Source organism: Filicampus tigris, chromosome 14 (genome assembly GCF_054856515.1).
Source record: "Filicampus tigris isolate MCC_2025a chromosome 14, RoL_Ftig_1.0, whole genome shotgun sequence".
In the NCBI taxonomy this organism is placed as follows: domain Eukaryota; kingdom Metazoa; phylum Chordata; class Actinopteri; order Syngnathiformes; family Syngnathidae; genus Filicampus; species Filicampus tigris.
This window is the reverse complement of record NC_141230.1, coordinates 515455-542744: the sequence shown is the minus strand read 5'-3', so window position 1 is coordinate 542744 and position 27290 is coordinate 515455. Positions and strand designations below refer to the sequence as shown.

The 27290-nt window shown below is 41.1% G+C and overlaps 1 protein-coding gene across 6 annotated transcripts in view; it reads right to left on the bottom strand.

Annotated features, from left to right (window-relative positions):
* Window positions 1-27290, bottom strand: part of ubxn4 (UBX domain protein 4) — a 147772-nt gene that overhangs the window by 65575 nt on the left and 54907 nt on the right. For 5 of the 6 annotated variants that reach the window (XM_086051129.1, XM_086051130.1, XM_086051126.1 and 2 more), the window contains 3 exons: window positions 8779-8875; window positions 8650-8680; window positions 8347-8388 (listed from right to left, as the gene is read on the bottom strand). In XM_086051129.1, coding sequence (XP_085907255.1) covers window positions 8347-8388; window positions 8650-8680; window positions 8779-8875 — 170 coding nt within the window. The remainder of the gene's footprint in view (window positions 1-8346; window positions 8389-8649; window positions 8681-8778; window positions 8876-27290) is intronic. The other variant, XM_086051127.1, reaches the window with a different exon arrangement.

Sequence of the window (27290 nt, the reverse complement as noted above, 5' to 3'; positions counted from 1 at the left end):
GGACCAATTATCGATTATATGTTATGCATCACTATTATTTGTGTGTAAATGGCAAATGGACTGTCACGTGTATAGCGCTTTTCTACTTTTGGTACTCAAAGTGCTTCACACTGTACCTCATCTACTTCCTGATGACGCAGCATCGGGAGCAACTGGGGGTTCAGTATCTTGCTCAAGGATACTTCAACATGGTCACAATTGAACCCACAACCTGCCAGTTGGGAAAGGACCACACTACCAGTGAGCCATGCCGCCCACAGTGTGTAAATTAATTTGAGAATAATGATAATTTCATTTGTGGTTTACAGTCTGTGATTATTTATTTACTGGACAAAATATCAGTTCCAATATTTATACTTAAAAAATAAATCTTATTGATACAAATATTGATCAAAGGTAGACCATAGAGTCGAAACATTATATAGTTAAATACGCTCATAAGTTAACTTTACCAGCTAGAGTATGGCAGCAAATTTTGCATTTTCCTATTAAGGTCTTGAAATCATTATTAAATAAATTAATCCCCGATTTTTGAAAGAGTACCTTAAAAGTAACTTAAACTTGAGTAACGCATTACTCTAAAAATAGAGTAATATTGTAAAGAAACATTACTTTCACATGCAATAACTAGTAATATATTACATTTTGGAAGTAACTTGCCCAACACTGTATATATATATATATATATATATATATATATATATATATATATATATATATATATATATATATATATATATATATATATATATATATATACCTATATACATATATATATACCTATATACATATATATATATAAGAGCCGCATGGGACAATCTCAGCGGTACATCAACTGTTTGTCATTCATTTATCTAACACAATTTACATTAAAATATCCCCACAACAGAATTTTAATATACAAAATACCTTTATTAGACACTCGAGCAGCGAGTAATAATCTTTTTAGTCGTTCTAAAACCAAGCGGAGCTTGAGCAACAAGTCGCCCGATCGTGAGTGTGTGTGCGTGTATGTGTGTGTGATTGAAAGGGCTGGGGGGGCTGTTTATGTGAGTTGAATCCAATGCTTGTTTTTTCAATTGAAGGGGAAGTCAACCCAAACATTTATTTTCCAGAATGTGTTCTATGCAGCCCCCCTAGTTAAAACAAGGCATTTTGATTAAGACTTTGTTTGTGGAATATGAGTTCAGTTGTAAAATCCATCCATTTTTGACCATCTCAGGGTCGGCCATTTTATCACTTCTGTCGACTGAAAATGACATCACAGATGCCCTGAGGGCTCAAATAATGACCAATCATGGCTCAGTTTCAGAAAACAGGTGAGCTGTGATCGTTAGCTCAACCCTGAGGAACTGTGATATCCTTCTCAGTCGAAAGACGTGACAAAATGGCCGCCCCCAGTGATGACTACAAACGGGTGGATTAACTATTACTCCACAAACGCAATATTTATCAGAATGCCTTGTTTCAACTAGTGGGCTTGCATGGAGCATATTCTTGAAAATCAGATTGCAGCTGGTTGGGAGTCCATTTTTATTTGGATCACGCCGAATAAAAATGTTGACAGGATCAACTGCCTCCACTACAATGTGCAGAAACTGGGTAACTATACTGAAGCAGGATTTCTTGCTATCAAAAGAACAATTGGCAGCCACCTCTCTCATGACGTTCCAGAACCGAATAGCGGTTGACATGCTCCTGGCGGAAAAGGGTGGGTGTGCGCCATGTTTGGCAACCGGTGTTGTACATTCATACCTAACAACACGGCCCCGGAGGGGTCCCTCACCAGGGCCATCGATGGCCTCCGCGTTCTCAACCACAAGATGAAGGAGCACTCTGGAGTGGACACGTCTCTTTGGACGGAGTGGTGGGAAAGAACATTTGGTCGATACAAGGACTTGGTTTCCTCTGTCCTGGTTTCTGTTGCTGTGTTTGCAGCTAGCCTCACGTTGTGTGGGTGTTGTTGTATTCCTTGTCTTAGAGCACTGCTCAATCGGTTGATCACTATAGCTATTGCACCTACGACGTCCAAATTGAACGATGTTTATCCGTTATTGCTTTATCGTACAATTGAGAGTAATGATGACACTGATGACACTTGTTTTGATGCTCCTGTTGACATTAAGCTTTCTCTTCCAGATCTCTTTCCGGGTCTTGGAGATCATGAGTAAATTACATTGACAACCTCGGGTGTAATTACATTTGTTTTCATGAGACTGATTCGGTAGATTAAAGCCTTTGTGGAGGGTCTATTCAATGATATGAGGATTGTGCAAATGTAAGAGAAACAGGGGGGAATGTGATTAATGTTGTATATAATGATTCGGGTGTTGGATTTTTCAATCAGATTTTTCAGGTTTAGTTTTATATCATAGTTAGTTTTATATTATATAAAAACAGGGGGGAAATGTAAGAATAATAATGCATTTTATTATTCATGTTGATTTTTCATGATTAAGCCTGTTAGCTTTATAGGTTTAGCTTTATATTATATACGAATAATGATGTATTTTATTATTCATGTGTTTGATTTTTCTTGGTTAAGCCTGTTAGCTTTGTAGGTTTAGCTTTATATTATATAAAAACAGGGGGGAATGTAAAAATAATAATGCATTTTATTATTCATGTGTTTGATTTTTATCATTAGGCCAACTTGCTTGGTGTGCTTTGCTTTCATAAGAAGATAAGATAAGAATGCCTTTATTGATCCCACAGTGGGGAAATTTTCATTGTTACAGCAGCAAAGATATAGGTCACACAGGGGCGGCGGCATAATGTGGCCATTAATGTATAACATTGACGGCAAACATTTAGGATCAAACCTATGTAAATATACGCAGTAACATGTGTATATACACATGTATATACACACCAACCTACATCTACATAAAAAATATGAGGAGCACTCATTTCAGCCTGTACATAGTACAGAGGAAAAAATACTCTAAGTGACAGTGCTGCAGTGCTGTAGTGAAATGTAAGGAACAGCATTGGATAAAAATAAAACTAGACTAACAGTAGTGGGGAATGTTGAGTATTGCACGGTATTACAGTAGTGGGGAATATTGGGTATTGCACGATATGAGCTCAGGTGCAGGACTGCACAATTGCACTAATGACCGCCAGTTTGTAGAGACTACACAATGTTCTTGTTAAAGAGTCTGACAGCAGCAGGCAGGAAGGAACGGCGAAATCTCTCCTTTGCACAGCGAGGGTGTAACAGTCTGTCACTGAAGGTGCTGTGGAGTGCTGTTAGGGTGCCCTGGAGGGGGTGATCCGGGTTGCCCAGCATTGATGACAGCTTGGCCAACATCCTCCTGTCCCCCACCGAGTCCACAGAGTCCAGGGAGCAGCCCAGGACAGCCCTCCTAACCAGTTTGTCCAGCCGCTTCTTGTCCCGGGCCGAGACGCCGCCTGCCCAGGTGACCACTCCCTGGAAGATGACCGATGCAACCACCGAGTCATAAAAGTTCCTGAGGAGTGTACCCTGAACCCCAAAAGACCTCAGTCTCCTGAGTAGGAAGAGTCTGCTCTGACTCTTCCTATAGAGGGCGTCTGTGTTGTCGCACCAGTCCAGTTTATTGTTCAGATGAACACCCAGGTACTTGTAAGTTGAGACTCTCTCAACATCTGTTCCCCGGATATTCACTGGTGCAGGTGAAGAGTGCTGGCGTCTACCGAAATCCACCACCATTTCTTTGGATTTCCCTGCATTGATCAGGAGGCGGTTCTGCTGGCACCAGTCCACAAAATCATGAGTAAGTTCTCTGTACTCCCGATCATCTCCGCCTGTGATGAGGCCGTCAAACGCAGAGTCGTCAGAGAACTTCTGCAGGTGACAGGTAGGGGTGTTGTAGTTGAAGTCCGAGGTGTAGAGGGTGAACAGGAAGGGAGCCAAGACAGTTCCCTGTGGGGCCCCCGTGCTGCAGAGGAGCACGTCAGACACACAGTCCTGTGTCCTCACATACTGTGGCCGGTTTGTGAGGTAGTCCTGGATCCATGTGGTGAGGTGGTGCGCCACCCCCGCCCGCTCCAGCTTGTCTCCCAATGGGGTGGGCTGGATGGTGTTGAAAGCAATGGAGAAATCAAAGAACATGATCCTCACAGTGCTCCCCGCCTTCTCCAGGTGGGAGAGTGAAGTGTGGAGGAGGTAGATGATGGCATCATCCACACTGATGCCAGGCTGATATGCGAACTGGAGTGGGTCCATTGAGGAGCTCACCAGGGGGCGCAGGTGGACAAGGACCAGTCTCTCCAGGGTCTTCATCAGGTGAGACGTCAGCGCCACTGGTCTGAAGCTGTTGAGCTCCTTCGGGTGGGGGGTCTTTGGCACCGGGACCAGGCAGGATGTTTTCCACAGCTGGGGGACCCTGCCCAGCTTCAGGCTCAGGTTGAACATGTGCTGGACAATTCCACACAGCTGGTCTGCGCAGGATTTGAGGAGCTGGGGGCTGATGCCATCTGGACCCGCTGCCTTCCTCGCCTTCATCTTCTTCAGCTGGTTCCTCACCTGAGATGTTGTGAAGGCCAAGGCTGGGCAGGAGGGAGTGGTGGCCAGTCCGGGTCTTGGGTTGTCCGTGGCCTGAGATGGTCTTCAGGCCCCTCCAGACTTCCCTGGCGTCTGCAGCAGCTGCTCCTCCATCCTCTTCCTGTAGGACCTTTTCCCCTCTCTGATCCTCCTCCTCAGCTGGCGCTGCACAGTCCTCCGCTCCTCTATGTTGCCTGACGCAAAAGCCCTCCTCTTCTCCTTCAGGAGAGCTTTTATGTCTGGTGTGATCCAGGGTTTGTTGTTGGAGAAACACCTTACTGTCCTGGTGGGTATGGTGTTCTCCATGCAGAAATTTATATAGTCTGTAACAGTGTCCGTTAGACTACTAATGTCTTCCCCGTGAGCATCGCTGAATACTTCCCACAAAGTTGTGCTGAAGCAGTCCTTTAAGGCCTCCTCGGCTTCTCCAGACCATCTCTGAACCGTGCGGGTCACAGCTGGCTGCCTGCGGACCAGAGGTTTGTACACAGACTGGAGAGCCACCAGGTTGTGATCAGCTTTGCCCAGCGGGGGGAGGGGCAGTGATGTGTATGCCTCCTTGGTGTTGGCATAGTAAAGGTCCAGTGTTTTATTGTCTCTGGTGTGGCAGGTGACATACTGTGTGAATGAAGGCAGAGAGGAGGAAGGGGAGGCATGATTGAAGTCACCAGAGATGAGTACCAGGGCATTTGGGTGCTGTGTTTGTACTGCTCACTGTTGCAGTCGAGACATCACAGGCTGTGTCGCCGCTGGCAGCTGGTGGGACGTAGACGGTCACCGCGATCACATGACTAAACTCTCGCGGGATGTAGAATGGCCTCATGCCAACAGCTAGCAGCTCAATATCCCTGCTGCAAAGCTGCTCCTTAATCGTGATCTGCCCAGGATTACACCATCTATCGTTCACAAACACAGCCAGCCCTCCTCCTTTCCTCTTTCCACTCTCCAGCGTCCTGTCCGCGTGTATGATTTGCAAGCCGTCCAATTCTACGACCGCATTCGGCGTTAGCGCTGTTAGCCACGACTCCATGAATAACATCAGGCTAGCCTCCCGGAAGTCCCTCTCATGCCGGGTAAGCGCCGCTAGCTCGTCCATCTTGTTGGGGAGCGATCTAACATTCCCCATGATAACAGACGGGAGGACGGGATGGTATCGTCTCCTCCTTTCCCGGCGTTTAACCCCCGCACGAGATCCCCGTCTCTTCCTCCTCAGCTCATGGGGGATATCGGGTCTCGCCCCGGGAGCCGGCGCATGGTTAGCACGGAGTGCTAACAGCTGATTCTGGCTGTAAACAATGGGGGCTCGGCTCCGAGCCAAGTCGCCGGACATGATCGCGCAAAAAATAGCCATCAGCAGCAGCAAGAATATCGCAGTTTGGGTGTCCATTGCTACGCAAGTTACGACTATCAACTATATGAAAAAGGTATGAAGTAGAGTAATATTAAAGAACAAAAACACACGAAAAGGCTCACCGATGAGCCGGAGCTACTGTAGCGGGCTGCCACTCGCGCGGCGCCGGAAACGGCACATATGTATGTTAATGGCTCACACACACAACAAAACAAGTTCATAGTGTTCCAGCTGCTTTCGCTCCCCTTTCCCTTAGAGCTGGAACACCTTTGTAATCAGGGACACCGAAGAAAAATAAAAAGAGAGGGGTGCAGGAGCCGGGCAGAGGGATTTAGGAACTGTAATCGTACACTTCCCTGCGCTCTCCTTGCAAGTAAAAAGACAATATTGTTGTAGAGTGTCTTCTCTCCTCATTGTGTGCATTGTTTACGAATGTCTCACTTGGTGTGAACCTGACACTTACCTAACGACACACATTTTTGCAATGAAGCACCTCATCGATCCATATTAAACAAGCCAACATAATCCAGCAAACCTTACTATTTTCACTTGTTATTGACAAAAAAAAAGAAAAAAGAAAAAAAGAAAAGGCCACATTCAGCGGACGGAGGAGACGAAAATTAGCTCCAATTGCATAAAAATTACAGACAAATCAATTTGTGATAAAAATGAATTTGACCATATTTAGACTTCCGAGACTTTCAGCCGACCGTGACTATATAATTCTATTTTAATATTTCGTGGTCACAACAATCTTACAATTTACAATTACAATTAAACAAACAAACAAACAAACAAACAAACAAACACAAATAAAATACTTTGATCAGATACTGTGCAGTTTTGGTGTCGCTGGGCCTTCGGAGTACGATGACGGCCTGCTGACACGTCGTCAAGTTCTATCAAACGTCTCTGAAGAAAGCGAATACTGATCACCAAAATTGCACAATGTCTGAAGAAGTTAGAAACTTTGACTTAATAAGAAGACATGATAAATGTTTTTGAGTCAAATAATATACAGTAACAAATTGTCTTATCTGTGTTGTGGTGACCTTTGTGTTTTGCTAAGTTGTGTTAATTCCGAGGTTCCTCAATGCATCACGCTGACTCGCTGGATTGGAGGGGTGAGCGACTGAGAGAGGAGTGAGCAGACAGCGAGAAGAACCAGAAATCCATGTGTACTTATGGCGGAACTGCTGTTGCACTGTAGTTGGCGTCGACTTCGGCACACAGTAGCCATGTTGGAATAAATAAAAAGGGCGATAACCAAGCTACGTCTGACGTCGTGTCTTTGGAAGACGTTACAATACACTTATTAATAATTTATTTTCCCAAGCCACGCAGAGCCGCAACATAAGGATGAAAGCGCCGCACGAGACTCCGGAGCAGCGGGTTGCCAACCCGTTTAAGACGGTTAACCCAGTTGACTTCAAACTTTGGCCATACCATCTCAACACCTGGGACGTCAACAGGAAAAAAAAAAAATTCAACATTCTACATGACGAGGGTCAATGTTCAAATAATTGCCTTTCAAAATTCCTTCTTAACGAAGCATTCCCAGTTGTGCGTTTCATCGAGATCTATGAAAATTGAGAGGAATGTGTGACAGCCCACAACGTACAAAAAATCTTCTGGAACCATATGCTAAACCTCACAGAAAGTCAGCCATTTTGAATTACTTTGACATTTATCGTGATTTCATTGAGCCTTTATCGAGGTCATATTTCAACAAACTCCTAGAAATTTTATCCGATCATCTTCAAACTTTGTGTGCTTCATCTAAACATGCGTAAGATGATTATTAGTAGTTAAGTAATTGAAATTGCTGGGTGCTGTTGCTGTGGTGATGCACTGTATAAAATGGTAAATTATGCAGTTTTTGAGGGTCTAAACCTGGGCGAAAACTCCTGAAACTTGGTACACACATCAGGTCTGGCAAAACATTTATATTTTAGATGGCTATAATGTAGTTACTCAGAGCTGGGCATCACCTAACCGCCACCGCGTTCCATCATGCATATTTAATTGACCACGTGGTCGAGAACGTAATCTTCATGAAACAAGCAGGTGCTGCACGAGCAGAGACGCCGCCACACAAAGAAAAAATATCAAACAAAAACAACAGACACACGGTGATTGGTGAAATAAAAACAATATGGCGCACGTGCATCTGTGGGACCGCAAGGTACACAACACTGTTTTATTTTTTTTATTTTTTGCTTACTTGCATGAGTGCGGCACCTGCGTGTGACGTGGTACAAGTTAAGTCCAGTCATTTGGCTGACTCGGACGGACTGGTATTAGATGGGTCGATTAAATATGCAGACGGGAAATAGGTGATGTCCAGCTCTGCAGTTTCTTAAAAATGTCTCAGTAGTGCATCTGATAGTTTTTTAACAACCCCTGGTTGAATGTTTCATCAAGATCTAAGAAATGTGGAAGGCATATGTAACTGCCCAAGACCTACCAAAAGATGTGTCCGTTCGTCTTCAAACTTGCAGAGTTTAATCTAAAGATGTTTAAGAGGGAACATTTTTGCAAGCTTTTTATTTTGTCGCACGCTGTTGCCATGTTAATGCATTCATTTGCAAAGAGAAATGATGAGGTTCTAAACCTAGGTGCAATCTCATGAAACTTTGCGCACAAATCAGGCCTGGCATAAAAATGTTTGGAAGTTTTTTCAAATCAGGCCACCATACCATACTAAATCATGAAATTGTTTCAATGCAATTTATTTTTTTCGTCACACCTCCCTAGAGTTTTTCCTTACCTCATCATCCAGTGTCATCTTTTGCTGATGCCTGACGTCCAGGTTCATAATAAATCCAGCAACATAAAACATCATTAATATTTTGATCACCAAAGCTAATTAAAAGACAGTTTGGATGTGTGCTGTTACCTTTGTACATCCAGGTTTTCTTCATTCGGAAAACATAAATTCGTAGGACCTGGATATTCAGTCGCTGCAGTGGTCATAGCTGACTGGCTACACGCAGCTGCAATGATTGAAAACAAATGGCAGAAATATGAATAAAACACTGTGTGGGAACTATTACCGTATTTTCCGGACTATAAGTCACACTTTTTTTTTCATATTTTGGCCGAGGGTGTGACTTATACTCTGGAGCGACTTATGTGTGAAATTATTAACACATTACTGTCATGGATTGTTAGTGCTGACCTGTGACTTATGTTTTGCATCCCTCTGCAGACGCTTTAGCGCTAAAGCGCCTGCAGACGGAGACAAAACATTAAAATGCATGAATAATTTAAACGGTTGAAGACTAATGTTTTGTTAAACTAACAGGCCTTGCTGTCGAGGAAGCCAGCTTATCCAAACAGCTAAACATTCACAAACAAACTCCACAGACTGTGGAGGTGTGCAGCGAAGTTCCCTGTTTATATTGTGAAACTGCACAAGAAACAGAAAATACTATCAAGGTATGCATTACATACACATGTATTTTCAGACATGAACAAGATGAGCCTATGCTAACGATTAGCGATCACGATTAGTATGTTCAATCAACAACCTACAATCATCCACAAATCAGCTCGTATATAAATGTCATTACACACAATTGTCTAAGTTAGTTTCAGGTGATGGGTAAACAAGAATGAACCACAAACAGGCAGACATGCTCACGATTAGCAACCGCGATTAGCATTAGCGATAGCAATTAATATGTTGAGTCAACAACACAGTACAATCAGCCACAATTCAGATCCTATATAAATGTTGCATGGTCATTACTGGTACACACAATTGTCTAAATTACATACAGACAATGGTTGAATAAGAACGAACCACAAACAGGCAGTTGCCTGCCTCTGGCTGGGGTATTGCATAATGCAGCCACACACGTGAGGAGGAGCACACTCAGCACAGTGGAGACAAAGACATAACTACGACCGAATACATAAATACTTTTGGAGACTTGGAAACATTATACATGGTCGGAAAAATAAAATACTTATTTAATCCATCTACAACCGTTATCTTACCGTAACTTTCTTGTATGCTACATCGTAGCTCGGTGGAAATGATGTGTACTAAGCGCACAATTTCCTCCCAAAATGCGACTTATACTTCAATGCGGCATATATGTTTTTTTCCCTCTTTATTATGCATTTTATGGCTGGTGCGACTTGTACGACTGAGCGACTTATTGTCCGGAAAATGCGGTAGTTTAAAAAAAAAAAAAAAAAAAAAGCATTTTTTCATTTTATACATACGGCACATACATATATGTATACATATATTAGGGATGTAACGGTACGCTAAATCACGTTTCGGTTCGGTTCTGTTTTTTGGAAACTTCGGTTCGGTATATTTTCGGTACAAAAAAAACTATTAAAAAAAAAAATGTTTATTTGGAAAAGATGACAAGTAAACTGTACTTTTTTTTGAAAAAAAAAATAAAAGCGAACCATTCGGGTGATATTCTAAGAAATTACACAAGAATAAAAAATACACTACCAAAAAAGATCTCTTAATTTTGTAAATTATTCCAACTTCTTTAATCTTTATACACTCAGCAGCAACAGCCTATGACACATCTAAGTATTCAGGTTAAAGCCAAGTTGTCATTACAGTAGTACACATATACACTTTTTGTGATGAAAAAAAGACATACAATAACAGTTACAATTATTGCTACCTATATTAAAACTATTTTCATAATGAAAAAAAATACAGTAACTTTAAAAAGTCTTTGAAATTGTATATACTTTTTAGGCATTGAAATCTTTGAATGTTCAACAGCATATTGTAACGAATTGGGTTATCTGTGTTGTGGTCAGATTTGTGTGTTGCTGAGTTGTGATGTTTCCGAGGTTCATGAATGCATCGTACGGCAAGCGAGTGGAACAGCGGAGAAAGAAGAGCGTGAGCAGTTGTACTTGGATGAATAAAAACGTGATAATTAAACTACGTCTGACGGCGTGTTCCTGGAAGGCGCTACAATATAATAAATCTCGCTATTTAAGTTTGACGTTTTGCTCCCTCGTCTAAGAAACATTCACAGTCGGATGATGCCGTGCATGTTAGACATGCTTCCTGCCGCCCATCTCATGTAGCAATGTCGGCACACAACTTTCAGATTCAACCACGTAACCTTTGCCCATCTGTGATTTTAACAGGACAGCCAGAATGTTCCCAAACAGGAAACCGCAGTATACAGAGGGACCTTCGAGCTCCGGCTCTTTGTTGGCTCTTTTCTGGCTCTCACTTTTGTGCCGCCACTCTCCGCTTCCGCGTCCAGTCAATAGCGCTCGTGCGTAAGCTCGCGCTAATAAGTGGACCGATCCAAACGCAAGTGGACCGAACCGAACATGCCATACCGAAACGTATGAATACACCCACGTGTACCATTAGACCCCTAATATGGATTTATATATACATATATATTATAAGCTCAATGTATTCTTTTATTAATTGTAATTGTCCTAGATAATCACCTATTGGATGATGAGGCACATTTAAGTTTGCGTCTGACTAGTCAAATTCAGATAAAAAAATATAATTCCATAAAAATATCCTGATTACATGTCTTTGCGATATGCATATTACATGGGTCAATATTGCAATATCAATATTTTTTCAATATCGTAACCCTCTTAAAATAATCGCTTACATCATTTTTTTTTTTTCTTCAGAAAACACTTAAAACTGAACCACATTCAGGTGTAAAATTGAATGATCTGTTTAACTAAGGATGCAGGTGATTTTACCAGAGGTACCAACATCCTGAGGAGATCCATCCATCCATTATCGATACCGCTTCTCCTCACAAGGGTCGCGGGGCATGCTGGAGCCTATCCCAGCTGTCTTCGGGCAGTAGGCGGGGGACACCCTGAATTGGTTGCCAGCCAATCGCAGGGCACACAGAGACAAACATCCGCACTCACAATTACACCTAAGGGCAATTTATAGTGTCCAATCAACTTACCATGCATGTTTTTGAAATGTGGGAGGAAACCGGAGTACAGGGAGAAAACCCACGCAGGCACGGGGAGAACATGCAAACTCCACACAGGGAGGCCGGGATCGAACCCACAACCTCTGAACTGTGAGGCGGACGTGCTAACCAGTCGACCACCGTGCCGCCCATCCTGAGGAGATGTTTAAGGCAAAAAAAGACTTAGGCCATTATTTTAAGACGCTGATGATATATTGTGCTGCCCTACTTCTGATCAAACCTTTTGCAAAATACAGTAAGTGGGGTTGATGAGTACTGTTAGGGTTTTTCCTGCGTTCAAAATAGCGGGGATGCCGCCTCCAGCTAATTTTGTGCCTGCCCCCAGCCAGAGTGATTGATATCGCTCAACAGAGCGTAAAGCTCCAGCTGTGTTGATTGAGCGATTGATGTCCCTCTGCGGCATCAATTTATTTTAAATGCTGTTTGCCAATTTGGAGGCGCTATATCAACAGCAGTGCACTGAATCAAGACCCGAAGCAACTAACGAAGCAAGACCTGAATCAACGACCGAAGAAGAAACAAATCAAATTGTGTTTTTACTAGTGTTGTTTCTATACCGATACTGGTATCGGCAAGTATCCTGATACCGCATTAAAATGCTGGTATCGGCATTGGCGAGTACTAACAAATGAAGCACCGATGTTGGTTATTGATACTGGTATCATTCTTTGAATGCAGCGCGCACATGAGAGCCTCACACGTGAGGGAAATAGAAGAGCATTAATCAAATGCACACGCATGTTAATATCTGGCCCATGTCGCAATTTCACCAGCACGAAAAGCTATGGAAATAGGCTGTTTATTCAACACACGTATTCTGTGTGTGTATATGTTACAACATAGGGCTGTGCAATTAATCGAAATTCAATTACATTTTCGATTATTACACTCCACGATTACAAAATTGGCATAATCGTAAAAAAACTATTATTAATACTAATTTTGAGTTGTTTTGAGGCATGCACTCATGAGTTACTTCGCCGCGCCGCCCTCTCCATGCTAGCTAGCTCAGCCCGTACCCCGCACCTGGCAAGTCACACTGCACACGTTCCTACTCAACGTTTTAACAAAGTAACAGACCTAAAAATGGCTCACGAACCGCCACAGGAACGACTTGTAAACAAGCAAAGCAAGTCGAAATCGCTTCATTGGGTACATTTTGGGTTCGCCGTGGAAGACGATGAGCAAAGACGTATAAAATACCAGTTGTTTCTGCATCCACCGGCAACGCAACAAATCTATTCAACCATCGTTTAGTTTACGATGATGTTATGATACACCAAAGCAAGAAAACACAGAGTCAGATTTGATGTCGTGCGCAACGTTGAAACACTGTACGCAGCAAGCCCCACCCATCAACACCGGAGAGACACAAAAAGATAACAGAATCTATCGCCCGGACAAGCCTTCCAAATGTTTAGGGCACAGACTCTACTTCGCAATCGACACGAGGGATTTATTTTAAATAACATATCTTATGCAAATATACACTACTTTTACTTTTAAACAGAAACCATGCTAAACATTTTTATTGTGACTTAAGTTACATTTCTTGTGTAGTCTATAATATGAAGTCAAACTTTTTGTGTTTATTTTTGTTTCAAATAGCTTCAAATGCAATTTGCAAACATATTATTGGTCATTATATTGTTATATATTATTATTGTTATATTATTATATTATACAGATGGTACAAACAGGTAAACATTGCCTGTTTTATTTGCATTGAAGCACGTCTTATTTCTTTAAAAAAAAGTTCCTTCATGTCAGACTAATAACATTTACGACTCAGAAAACCACAGGCCACACATGCTGTCTGCCATTTGCCCTGAACAGTGTAAACCGGGATTCATCCGTGAAGAGAACACCTCTCCAGCGGGCCAGATCTCATCGGATGTGAGCATTTGCCCACTCAAGTCGGTTACGATGACGAACTGTAGTCAGGTAGAGAACCCGATGAGGACGACGAGCATGCAGATGAGCTTCCCTGAGATGGTTTCTGACAGTCTGTGCAGAAATTCGTTCTTTATGCAAACCGACTGTCAGCAGCTGTCCGCGTGGCTGCTCTCAGATAATCTTGGAGCTGAACATGCTGGATGTGGAGGCCCTGGGCTGGTGTGGTTACACGTGGTTTGCGGTTATGAGGCTGATTGGAAGTACTGCCAAGTTCTCTGAAAAGCCTTTGGAGACTGCTTATGATAGAGAAATGAACATTCAATACACAAGCAATAGCTTTGGTTGACATTCTTGCTGTCAGCATGCCAATCATAGGAGCCCTCAAATCTTGCGACAACTGTGGCATTGTGCTTTGTGATAAAACCTTTGAGTGGCCTTTTATTATGGGCAGTCTAAGGCACACCTGTGCACTAATCAAGGTGTCTAATCAGCATCTTGATATGGCACACCTGTGAGGTGGTATGGATTATCCCGGCAAAGGAGAAGTGCTCACTATCACAGATTTAGACCTTTGAGTTAATTTCATGAAAAATGGGAGCAAAAACAAGTGTTGCGTTTATATTTTTGTTGAGTGTATATTTTATATGGCAGTACCTAAAAACACAAAATTAATCAAGTTTCAAAAACTGAAATAATATATCATATATTCACGACCATAAGGCACACTTAAAGGTCAGGGTGCAAACATTGAAAACTTTTCTGTAGCCCTCTAAACCCCCTTTACAATGCATAACTGTCATTAAAATATGATTAGGTCGTTAGTAGACAGCAGTTTAATCACTAAATCACTACAAGTCATAATGCGTCGTCTGCCGTTTGAATGTCGCGCCCCCCTCATGTTCGGCTTTTTCCGGAGATGTGGCGTCACAGTAGCCGGAGGATTATGACTACCTAATGTGACTTCTAATGATGAACGGTCTAATAACGCCCCCTTCCGTCGGCTAGTGTGTTTCAAAATCCTCTCATTCCAAAACATCGCTCGCCATTGAATGTGCTGTGTTTGTAGCACATGGAAATTGTACAGTCTATGGTGTAGCGAGCGGTTTAGCTATGTCTACATCACTTCCGGTGGCTAGAGCCACAATTCGTCGAGCTTCCATGAGGTTCGGAAAAACTCGGAATGAGTAGGTAAAACCTATTTTCTAATCGATCTCTGGTTGACAACTTGCAGGAAGTGACTTGTATGTATTATAAAACCTATTGCCAATGAGAATATGAATTTTAACAGACTCTGAAAAATGTTTGCACCCTGACCTTTAAAAGTCTGTAAATTTTTCTCTAAAATGGATGGGGCGCCTTATAATGCGTTGCGCCTTGTGTGATTTTGTGAGTTCCAAAATCTGTAAATATTGTTGTGTGACTTCGATGAGTGCTCTGCTTGACTGACTGGGAACACTTCCTGCCGACACGCTGCTTATTTAGAGAAAAGGTGGACGTGACTGGCGACAGCATGAAGATGTTAACGGGGGAAAGGTATGCATGAAAGAGGAAGCTAAAAGCACGCCCCCAGTAGGTATAAAGTGTATATGCAATAGGGATGCTCCGATCGATCGGGCACCGATAATGATCAGCCAATTTTCGTGAAAAATGACATGATCGGCACATTCGATCAAAGCCTTGTATTGCCGATCAAAGAATCCGATCACGCGCAGCTCATGCGCTGTGCTGTGTGTAGTTTGCGTCTTGTAATATATGCTATGAAAAGATACCTCGTAGGGGGCGCATGGCCACAAGTTTCAACACAACCAACATAATCCAACATTTGAAGAACAAGCAATTGGAAGACTATAGTGAGTTTACGAGAATCACTGCATTGGATAAAGTATAGGCGGACACCGCAGCAACAATGAAACGGCAGCTAACGCAGCCCATGTTGACCAACTCAAACCCATATCAGCGCGACAGGCAAAAGGCAACAGAAATAACCAGGAAAATACTTGATGACCGACCATTCTCTGTGGTGGAAGACACCGGATTTCGCCGTCTGCTCGCCTACTTCGAGCCTCGCTAGCTACGTGTTACCGGGACGCAAATACTTCACAGATGTAGCTCCACCAGAGAGTGTAGTGTCGCATCGCAAGTTTCCTAAAAGAAGGCCTATTATCCAGTTTAAGTTTTACAAGCGTTAACTGGAGCTCGGATGTCAGTCTAACAAGGGAGTTTTTCGCTCGTGTACGGCTTTTAAGAATGTTCGAACGAGGCATATGTATTCCAAAATATGTTACGCGTGATGCGTTACCTTTTTCTCGTTGACAAATGCACAAGATAGTTTGTCTATGCACAAGACAAGAAACCAAGTTCCTGAGTCGTTTCAATTTAGGAACTCATTGAACAGTTTATTCGAGTGAAGCCTGCATGTGACTATTTTTTCTACTTTATTTATATTCTGAACCATGCAATGTTTGGGTGGCATGTTATTTATTTAACTTATTGCATAATTAGTATTTTGAGACTGATGATTCTTTTAATCTGTTGAAAACTGTTACTTAAAGCTGTTTTTTTTCAATTATCTTTTTGACTGAGTAATTGTTGTATTGTGCCAATAACTGTTTTGTATTTCTTCATGCTTTTGAAGATATATATAGATTTTTGTCAAATTTACGGCAATGATGGCTGTTTTTTTTTCAGATAATATTGCATAATAGCAGTCACCATAAATAAATGGAAAAATATACAGGTATTCCATGTGATCGTAATCGGTATCGGCCGATCTGACTCATGCATGATCGGTATCGGTGTCATAAAACCTGATCGGAACATCCCTAATATGCATTGTGCAAAACAACATCGAATGGCACCCATGAAGAGACACCCTTATGAAGCACAGTTTAAACAGCCGGGAGAAGCTTCTCTACAGTCACCATTGGACTGAGGGCAATAACGCTTGCAGAAGAAATGAAAATCTAACATTTTCAAGGAGGTCCGTCTTGGTTCTTTCGTTTTATGAAACGGCGCCATCTATCCATCGGGGCAAGGACTACAGTGAAAATAAGTACTGTTTATTTTCTCTTGGTTCTCTTCTGTTTTAATCAGCAACGTCTGGCAGATTACAAGGAAAAGATGGTCATCTTCCGCTCCTACTGCAGTAAAAAGATTGCTGACAAACGCATCCGGCTCAACCATATCACCAACATGGACGGGTTGCCGCTCACTTTCGACATCCCGGTGAACCATATTGTCAAGGAGGGGACCAGCATGGTAGCGATCGCATAATGGGTAGGGGTGTAACGGTACACGTGGTTATTAGCATGAGATTACGGATAGGCGCTATTGACTGTTGCACGCGGGAGAGGAGGGCGGCAGCACTAGAGAGGAGCAAACGAATAAGCAAACAAGCCAGAGCTCGAAGGTCCCCCCATACACTGCGGTCTCCTGTTTGGGAACATTCTGGCTGTCCTTTAAAATCGCAGATGGGGAAAAGTACGTGTAAGTCCCAAAGTTGTGTGCCGACATTGCAACATGAGATCGGTGGCTATGCTGTGGGTAACACGTCTAACATAATAACATTTAAAACAACATCATCCGACTGGATGTTTCTTAGACGAGGAATCAAGCAGTCTTTTTAGCCAAAAACAAAGTACAACAGCACTCTCCTTCATTCTCCGCTGCTCCTCTCACTACTTGTACGATGCATGCATGAACCTTGGACACATCACAACTCAGCAAAAAACAAATCCGACCACAACAATACAATACAATACAATTTTATTTATATAGTGCATTTGATAACAGCTAGAGCTGGAACAAAAATAACTCAATTCGTTACAATATGCTGTTGCACATTCAAAGATTTGAATGCCTAAAAAGTGTAAATGACTTCATAAAGACTTTAAAGTTACTATATTTCATTGTAAAAATAGTTTTAATATAGTTAGCAATAATTGTAACTGTTATTGTAAGTATTTTTTTCATCACAAAAAGTGTATACCGTATTTTCCGGACTATAAGCCGCAACATTTTTCCGAGATTTTGAGCCATGCGGTTTATAGTCCGGTGCGGCTATTCTGTGGATTTTTCTTCCACCGCTCGGGGCACTCTAACCGGAATGACAGTACAATTCAATACAATACATTTCCCATTGACTAGATGTGACTGCTGGTGGAGTGGTTCAACAGGCGAGGGCGCCATAGACTAGGTGATTGCATTAGGTGCTGTAATGCTTTGATTCTATGTTTTCCTAGAGGTCCGTGAAGTGCACATGAATGCGATTGGCTAATGTTACGCCTTGTTCTGTTGTTTCGATGTGAGATGCTATTGTTGATTTAGCACGTTGTGTGTTAGATTGGCTGACTTTATTAACATAAAACTAGACAGGTGCATTATGTAGAATGTAGTAGAACAATAGATGGTGGAGTCTAGTGGACATTAGCTGACAAACTGGATCAGCAGTCGGCAGTGAAATGAAAATAAGTACTGTTTATTTTCTCTTGGTTCTCTTCTGTTTTAATCAGCAACGTTGCTGCAGTGTTAAAAGGCACTGTTAGGAAAGAATCTGCTCAAGTACATACATGTACATTTACAGTTCATAATTGTTCTGTAAATGCAGTAAACATAAAAGTTTTCAACATAGATAGGTGCGGCTTGTATATAGGTGCAGCTTATTTAAGGTTTTTACCAAAATATTCTAAAAACAGAGTGGTTGCGGCTTATATAACAGTGCGGCTTATAGCCTTTAAAATACGGTATATGTACTGTAATGACAACTTGTCTTTTAACTTGAATACTTAGATGTGTCATAGTCATAGGCTGTTGCTGCTGAGTGTTTAAAGATTTCAGTGTGGAAACAAGCTTATTTTTCTGGCTAGTAGCTGCGTTGAGGATGCACTTTTATGTTTTTGAACTTTAAAACAAAGATGTGGGAAACATAAACATTTCAGTTATAGTTAATATAAATTTAAGGAGATGTTTGTTTTCACTTTTGGTCCTCACCCTTAGAATAATTAAAAGGCCGGCGCCAGAGGACCTCAGGATCCGCGAGGGTTGGTATGATAAAAGCAAATCGGATAAATAAGATGGCCCAAGAACATTAACACATTTATAAACTAACAAAAGTACCTTAAAATCAATTCTGAAACACACGGGGAGCCAATGCAGCAATTTTAAAACTGGTGTAATGTGCTCCCGCCCTCTGGATCTCATGAGCACCCGAGCAGCTGAATTCGGCAGTAGTTGTAATGGTGAAATACTCTTTTTTGGGAGGCCAGAGAGCAGGGCATTACAGTAATCTAAACGACAGGAACTAAAAGCATGGATCAGCACTTCCGTGTTAGCCTGAGAGAGAACTGGGCAGACTCTGGCGATATTCTTAAGGTGATAAAAAAACAATCTTAGTTACATGTTTAATATGAGGAATAAAACTGAGCTGAGAGTCAAAAATTACGTCCAAGTTCTTCACACAATGTGAGGGATTAAAAACTTGAAGTTTTGGTAAAAGTTTCTATTTCTGACCTTCAGGACCGATAACTAAAACCTCAGTTTTGTCCTGATTGAGCTGTAAGAAATTGTCTGCCACCCATGACTTAATATCTAAAATGCAATTTAAAAGGGTATCAATGGGTTCTGAGTCATCAGGGGACACGGCAATATACAGCTGTGTGTCATCAGCATAGCTGTGAAAGCTGATGCCGTGTCCACTGATGACATCCCCAAGGGGAAGCATATAAAGATTCAAAAGTAGGGGGCCTAAAATCGAACCTTGGGGAGGGAATCCCACATTCAATTTCATGGGTTCTGGAGGAACAAGTATCCATACTTACAAAGAAAAATCGGTCTGTGAGATAGGAATAAAACCAGTTAAAAACAGTACCAGAGATGCCCACTAGGTTTTTAAGTCTATTTAATAAAATTTGGTGATCTACTGTATCAAAAGCAGCGCTTAGATCCAGTAGCACCAAGACTGTGAGTTTTCTCACATCTGCAGTGCACCTAATATCATTTAAAATCCTTAAAAGAGCAGTCTCTGTACTGTCGTTCATCCTAAAACCAGATTGATATTTCTCTAAAATATGATTTGTATTTAAAAAATGATTTAACTGGAGGAAAACCAGTTTTTCTAAAATCTTACTTAAAGCGGAAGTCAACCCAAACATATTTTTTTCAAGAATGTGTTCCTAGCAGGGCCATTAGTTGAAACACGGCATTCTGATTAATTTTGCGTTAGTGGGATATAAGTTAAGCAGCAAAATTCACTCATTTTTAGCCATCTCTGGGGGCGGCCATCACAACTGCTCACAACGACCAATCACGGCTGACTTGTTTTCTGATTCTGACCCGTGATTGGTCGTTATGAGCAGTTGTGATGTCATTATCAGTCGACAGAAGACAAAATGGCCGCCCCCAGAGATGGCTAAAAACGGGTGGATTAACACTTATTCCACAAATGCAATATTTATCAGAATGCCCTGTTTCAACTAGTGGGCTTACATAGAACATATTGTTGAATAAAATATGTTTGCGTTGACTTCCGCTTTAAAAACGGTAAGTTGGATACAGGTCTGTAATTATTAAAAACACTGGGGTCAGAATTGCTCTTCTTCAGAAGGGGCCTCACCACCGCCGTTTTAAAGGCAGTGGGGAAGACGCCCGTCTGAAGAGAGCAATTGATTATATTTAAAATCTGTTCCTCAAAGAATCCATAAAATGTCTTAAAAAGAAATGTGAGAATTGGATCCAAAAGGCAGGTTGTAGGATTTACCTGGGAGAAAACTCGACCAAGTGTCCTTGCATCAACCAGGGCAAAACTTTCCAGTGTTTCCTCATGTAAATATGATTGTCCAGGTTTATTAAAACTTGCATTTTGACGGGCTAAAAGACTGGACCTTATGTCATCAATTTTACTTCTGAAGTGGTCTGTGAAGTCCTCACAGAGAGCGTCTGTTGGTCTCTGTGAGGACTTGTTAAAATCAGAGCTAGTTAAAAGTTCAAAGGTGGAGAAGAGAACTCCAGGGTTGTTTTTATTAACTGTAATGAGGTTTGAGAAATAGGAAGTTCTTGCCCGTTTGACTGTTTTATTATAGGATTTTAGTTGTTCACATAATATTTCGTAGAGTACTGTAAGATTACTTTTTCTCCACCTCCTCTCTGCACTCCTGCATTTTCTTTTTGATATCTTGATTGCATTGTTTCTCCACGGGGGAACGGTCTTTGTTTTTCTTGTTTTAATTAAAAGTGGAGCTACTGAATCTAATGATGATTTTAGATTTAGGTTAAAATTATCAACAATAAAATCACAGGGTGCAGGTAAAATGTCAGCAGGAGTGCTTTTTAAAATCTCGATAAAATTTGCAGCCACCTCAGAAGATAGGTAACGTTTCTTCACTGTTCTCACTGAGGCTGCCAGATGGTTAAAACTGGCGATGTTAAAATAGACACAGTAGTGGTCTGACACAGCCAAGTCAACAATAGAGGACACACCTGCACACAAGCCATAAGTTATGACCAAATCTAGGGTGTGTCCCCTTTTGCGAGTTGTCTGCGAGACGTGCTGTTTAAAATCCAAGCAGTTTAAAAGGTTTAAAAATTCTCTGGATAGTGGGTCCGAGATGTCATCCACGTGTACATTAAAATCGCCGGTTATTAAAATCCTGTTATAACTGGAATATAAAATGGATAAGAAATCTGAAAATTCTGTAATAAAAGAAGTGGAATGATGGGGAGGTCCATAAACGGTAATGCCGAGAATAGGGGGACTGCTAAAAACAAAAGCGTGCTATTCGAATGATAGAGTATTAATAAAAATTGATGCAGTCCCACCCTCTCTTTTCCCATCCCTGGTAGAAAATAAAAAGCTAACATTCGGGGGGCAAGCCTCGGTGAGAACAACTGGAGCATCTGTCCCAAGCCATGCCTCAGATAAAAGAATACCATGTAAATTATTGTCTAAGATCAGGTCGTTTATAATAAAAGTTTTGTGTAACACGTTCAGCACAGCCAGGTTAATTTTTGTGCTGGACATGCACTCAAGGTGGCACGGATGAGAAGTGTTAGTATATACCAAATTGCCACTGTTAAAACCACGTTATTTCTGTGTGCGAGGGAAGCATCTGCCAGTGATGGTTTTAATGGAAAAGCTGTTCAGTGGTGGTAATGATAATTGGGGCCTGCAGGGAGAGCTAGTGAAGGTGGTGGTACTGTGAGCAACTGGTGTTGGCCTGTAGGTGGGTGTAATGTAATTGTCATTGAAATGTTTATGAGCAGAAGAAGAGATGGGAACACCCGCTGAGTGATTGTTAAACAGGAGTCAGCTGGGAGTGGATTAGATAATGGCATGGTGGATGTTAGCAGCTAAAATCCTGCTTCCAATAGAGTTCGGATGGACACCGTCCGGCTGGTAAAAAGACAGATGATTCCAGAATAGGTTAAAATTGTCAATAAAAGCAAAGTCAAGGTGGCCACAAGTGCATAGGAGCCACGTATGCAGGCTTAAAAGGCGGCTAAAGCGCTCGACCCCACGAGACAACGCTGGCAAAATGCCGCTAGCCCAGACCGACAGTCCGCAGTTTTTTTTTTTTTACTACATGTAAATCCGTGCAAAACAGCAACGAAGGTCACAGAGAGAAACTTTTACCAAAACTTCAAGTTTTTAGTCCCTCACATTGTGTGAAGAACTTGGGCGTAACTTTTGACTCTGAGCTCAGGTTTATTCCTTATATTAACAATGTAACTAAGATTGTTTTTTATCACCTTAAGAATATCGCCAGAGTCCGCCCATTTCTCTCTCAGGCTAGCAGCTGCATTAGCTCCCCGTGTGTTTCAGAATCGATTTTAAGGTACTTTTATTAGTTTGTAAATGTGTTAACGGTCTTGGGCCATCTTATTTATCCGATTTGCTTTTATCATACCAACACTCGATCCTTAACGGGTCTTCTTTTTATGTTGTGTTTTGGATGTTTTACAGCACTTTGAGTTGCATTTTTTATGTATGAAAAGTGCTATATAATAAAATGTGATTGATTGATTGATTGATTACAGTAGACTTTTTACTGAAGCCTAACTAGAACCACATAAGGGTGGAGATCCAGCAGTTATGAACAGAAATGTTCTACTACAATCAGCACGTATCTAGACAAAACATAAGTCGAGGTCTACATTAGCAATTTAGAACACATTCTAACACTGGCCGGAACTCGCCAACGGCAAAAATAACCCAATCAAAAATATTCTCGTTGATTTTTACAGTCATCATTACTGTTAGGACCAAAGGATTCAAATAATACCATGATATGTATTTCAAGCCATGCCGCTAAGCCCTCAGTCTCTGTTTGAAGCAGTTAAGTCTCTAGCAAATATATGGGGAAAATATTGACTTATGTACAAAGAACGTGTACATTAGAACAAAATGTAAAACATTTTGGTGTTAAAAATGATTTTTATATACACAATTGCACATAAATGCGTATTTATTCTTGACGGCAAGTAGTACAGTAATACTTGAACCATTATTAAAAACTTGAAAAAGGACTGTCTCCCTCACAAAATCTCTTTAGTGTCCTTGCATTATTAGAGTAATAGCTTTTAATGTTTTTGATGGCATTTTGTGTCATGTTTGTAAATGTCACTCTACATTGTGACTATTGCACTGAAGCTTGATTTAAAGAAAATCACAAATTAAATCAAAATCACAATATCAGTCAGAAAAATCTCAATACAACTTTTCCTAAAATCATTCAGCCCGATATTCAACTGAACAAGACACCCTCTCATCACTCCACCCAATGCACAGCTATAAACCCTTCGCAAAACTGCCCACTGATCCAATGACAGCCTAATTTTATTAATAATATTTTTTTTATTTGAATACAAAATAAGTGCAAAAAATGTGGCGTCACTGAGTAATGTGGTAATTCTTACCCTGAAAATTCACTAGAATGCACGATATGAAGCGTAAAATAACAATAACAACAAAAATTGCCCCACCCCCGCCGGCGTCCACCCACCCAAGTAGATTTCAAATCTGTGGGAAACACTGCGCTCCCTGAACTTTTTTGTGAGACTTAAAACAAAGTTGTCTATTTTTTAAGATCTAGAAAAGCTTTAGCATCTTGTAAATCACTAAAGTTGTTTAATAAACATGGGCTTAAAGGCATTTAAACTAAATTAAGTATTGGAGTTTTTAATTTTCAAAAATTTGACACCATTTTACCCCTTTTTTCTACAAATGAATATCGGCTTCAAATATCTGCCTCCTTGACTACTAACAATTGGTATCGGCTCTGAAAAAAAACGTATCGGTCTATCACTAGTCTCCTTAAATGGCAATTTAGAATAACATGGAAAAATCACGGTGCACACTGCGTGCTGACAGAACACATGAAAACGCAAGCAGAAGATAATGTGCAATCTTATCACAAGGATTTATCACTAGAAAAAACAGCATTTTTTTACAACTCCTTGAATGCCCAGAAAGCGGTCAAATATCACCTAGGTTTTTATATAACAACTCTGCTGGCTACAATTAGAGACCGTTCATATGTAAAATGGCCATTACCTGCCAAAGCAGTACGGGGTATGGCAGGGTGGGGGAGTGGGAGGATTGGTGGTGGGGGGGGGGGGTCGGGGGGTTGTGGGGTGATATCTACAATTGGAAAGCGGGGGGAAATGGTAGCCCTCAGGTATGAAAGACAGACTACTCTTCATTGACCATTTGTTTGGAGGAAGCCAGCATTCACTAGCCTAAATTACGTTATCTACAGCAGTCATTAGACTTTGTTGTTCACAAACACAGCCTGGCAAAAAAATTAATTGAAGAAACAAAAAAGCTAAAAACGACTTCAGCCATGTCGACACCTCTTGTATCTTTTTTTTTTTTTAATTTGGCACAATAATAGTAAGTCACTGATGGTGTAGTGGTACACACGCCTGAGTTGTGTGCGGGCAGCGTGGGATCGGTTCCCACTCAGTGACAGTGTCTTTGTGTGCCCTGTTACTGGTTGGTGACCAGTTTAGGGTGTAGTCTGCCTTTCGCCCATTGTCTGCTCGGATAGGCTCCAGCACCTCCCCGCGACCCTGTACAGGATAAGCGGTGTGGAAGATGACATGACATGACAACAATAGAAAACCACAACACTTCATTTTGTCAGGGGTAGCCATGATTGAGTAGCCTAAAGACAATATCTCAGTTGGCACATTCAATAGTCGCCAAAAGCCCTCAGGTACAGTATTGTTGCAGGTCTTATTGGGGTTTTTTTTTCCCCATCAAGAGCTCCAAGTGTGTCATTTTGTGTAAAAATGAAATAAACAATTTATCTTATCTGATTCATTAGGTGTTTTCAACCACTGGTCAGTCACACACACTTCTAGTTCATCAATATCAACAAAAAGAAAAAAAAAAGTGTGTTCATTTCATCTAAGTTACTCAGACCCTGATTGCTTCATCATCCTCACTGGAGAATTTAATCATACTGATCTCAAGACTGTCCTACCAAAACTTCAACAACATGTACATTTTCCAACTCAACAGCACCCCAGCTCTACTCTGAAGACATCCGAAGCCTGCCCCATCCCCCACATTAGACCACATCATTGTTATGCTAATGCCAGCATGCAGACAGACTGAGAATGTTGCCAAACCAGTTTTGAAGCAGACAATTTGGCCTGAGAGGACCTCCACTGCGCCTCAACACTGGTTTGATTCAACAGATTGTGGAATGTTCAAGTATGCAGCAATAATAACTACAATAAAAGCAGGCAGCAATAATAACCACAACAATAATAATGATAATGATAATAATGATAATAATAATACAATTACTGTTGGAATGTTTTGTCGTATAGATTTAGATCTGTCATTACCACATAGACAATAATGAATACACAGACACTGTGACCTCCTAAATACCAAGTGCATTTATGATGTGACCCATATAAAAAGCATCACCACTCCCCGGGCTGACCAAAAGCCAACAGACCTACACTGGGTGTTGGGGAGAGCCAACATTGACTAGCCTAAATAAAGTTATCTTACCTGTCTTTAGACTTTGTTGTTCACAAACACATAGCTTGGCAAAAATAATGAAAATAAGTTGAAGAAACGAAAAGCTAAACATGACTTCAGCCATGTCCACACATATTGGGTTTTTTTTCAATCTAGTGCTAAAATAGTTAACTACAACACTCCATTGAGCATTTTTTTCAGCGTAGCCATGATTGAGTAGCCTAAAGACCACATCTCAAATTGTCATCTACCTGTCTTTTGACTTTGTTGCTCACAACCACATAGCAAAACTTGGCAAAACATAACAAAAATAAGGTGAAGAAATTAAAAGCTAAAACTGACCCCCCCCCAAAAAAAGCAAAAAGCAAAAATGAAAAGCCAAAAATTAATTTAGCCATGTCCACACGCCTAGTTGTTATTGTTTTTATTTATTTATTTTTTATCTGGCGCAATAATAGTAAACAACAATATTTGATTGAACTTTTTTAGTCAGCGGTAGCCGTGATTGAGTAGCCTAAAGGGCATAACTCATTGAACGGCATGTGCTTGCATCTTAGAAAATGTTGGTCTTCATCAGGGCTCAAAAAGCATTGCAAACATATCTGCAAATTGCTATGCAGCTGTTGCATAGATGCAACAGGCGGGTGTTATGGTGCTTTGTATAAAAAAAGTGTACTTCTTGCAAACAGGTAAAAAAGCAGCTATTGCATAAGGCCATCAGTCATCAAAAAAAAGTTAGCACACTTGTGCAATTGTGTTGAGATGCAAATGGGTGGCGTTATGGTGCTTTGCATAAAAGGTGTACTTCTTGCAAACAATTGAACAGAAGCCAACAGACCTCCACTGGGTGTTGGGGAAAGCCAACATTGACAAGCCTAAATAAAGTTATCTTACCTGTCTTTAGACTTTGTACACACATAGCTTGGCAAAAATAGTAAAAATAAGTTGAAGAAACGAAAAGCAAAAAATGACATGGCTTTAGTCAGCGGTAGCCATGATTGAGTAGCCTAAAGGGCATATCTCATTGGACGGTGTATGCTTGCATCTTAGAAAATGTTGATTTTTGTCAGGGCTCGAAAAGCATTGCAAACATATCTGCAAATAGCTTTGCAGATATAGAGCCCTCTGTTGACAAAAAGAAGTGAGCACACTTGTACAATTGTTTTGAGATGAAGGCCAGATGTCACCTTCAGATCTGGAGATGAATCCAATCTGAGAACAGTGAGAACCTACCTGTCCCGTGGTATCAGGAAAGCAAAACGAGACTACACCAAATGAACACCTCCAACTTCAAAAAGAGCAGAGATGCACACAGACTATGGCAGGCCATCATCACACATCTATGAGAGCGTTTTTTTGAGACTGTGTTTTTGTGTTTTACATATATTGTACTATGTTTTTATACATGTAGTATATTTTGTATAATTGATAGGATTCTAGTACTTGTAATTTTGTTCTTGGTGTATTCCTTAAAAAGAAACAAAATTGTGATTGGATTGACTTAAAATTCAATTTTTTTGTATATACTGCGTTGAGTATATT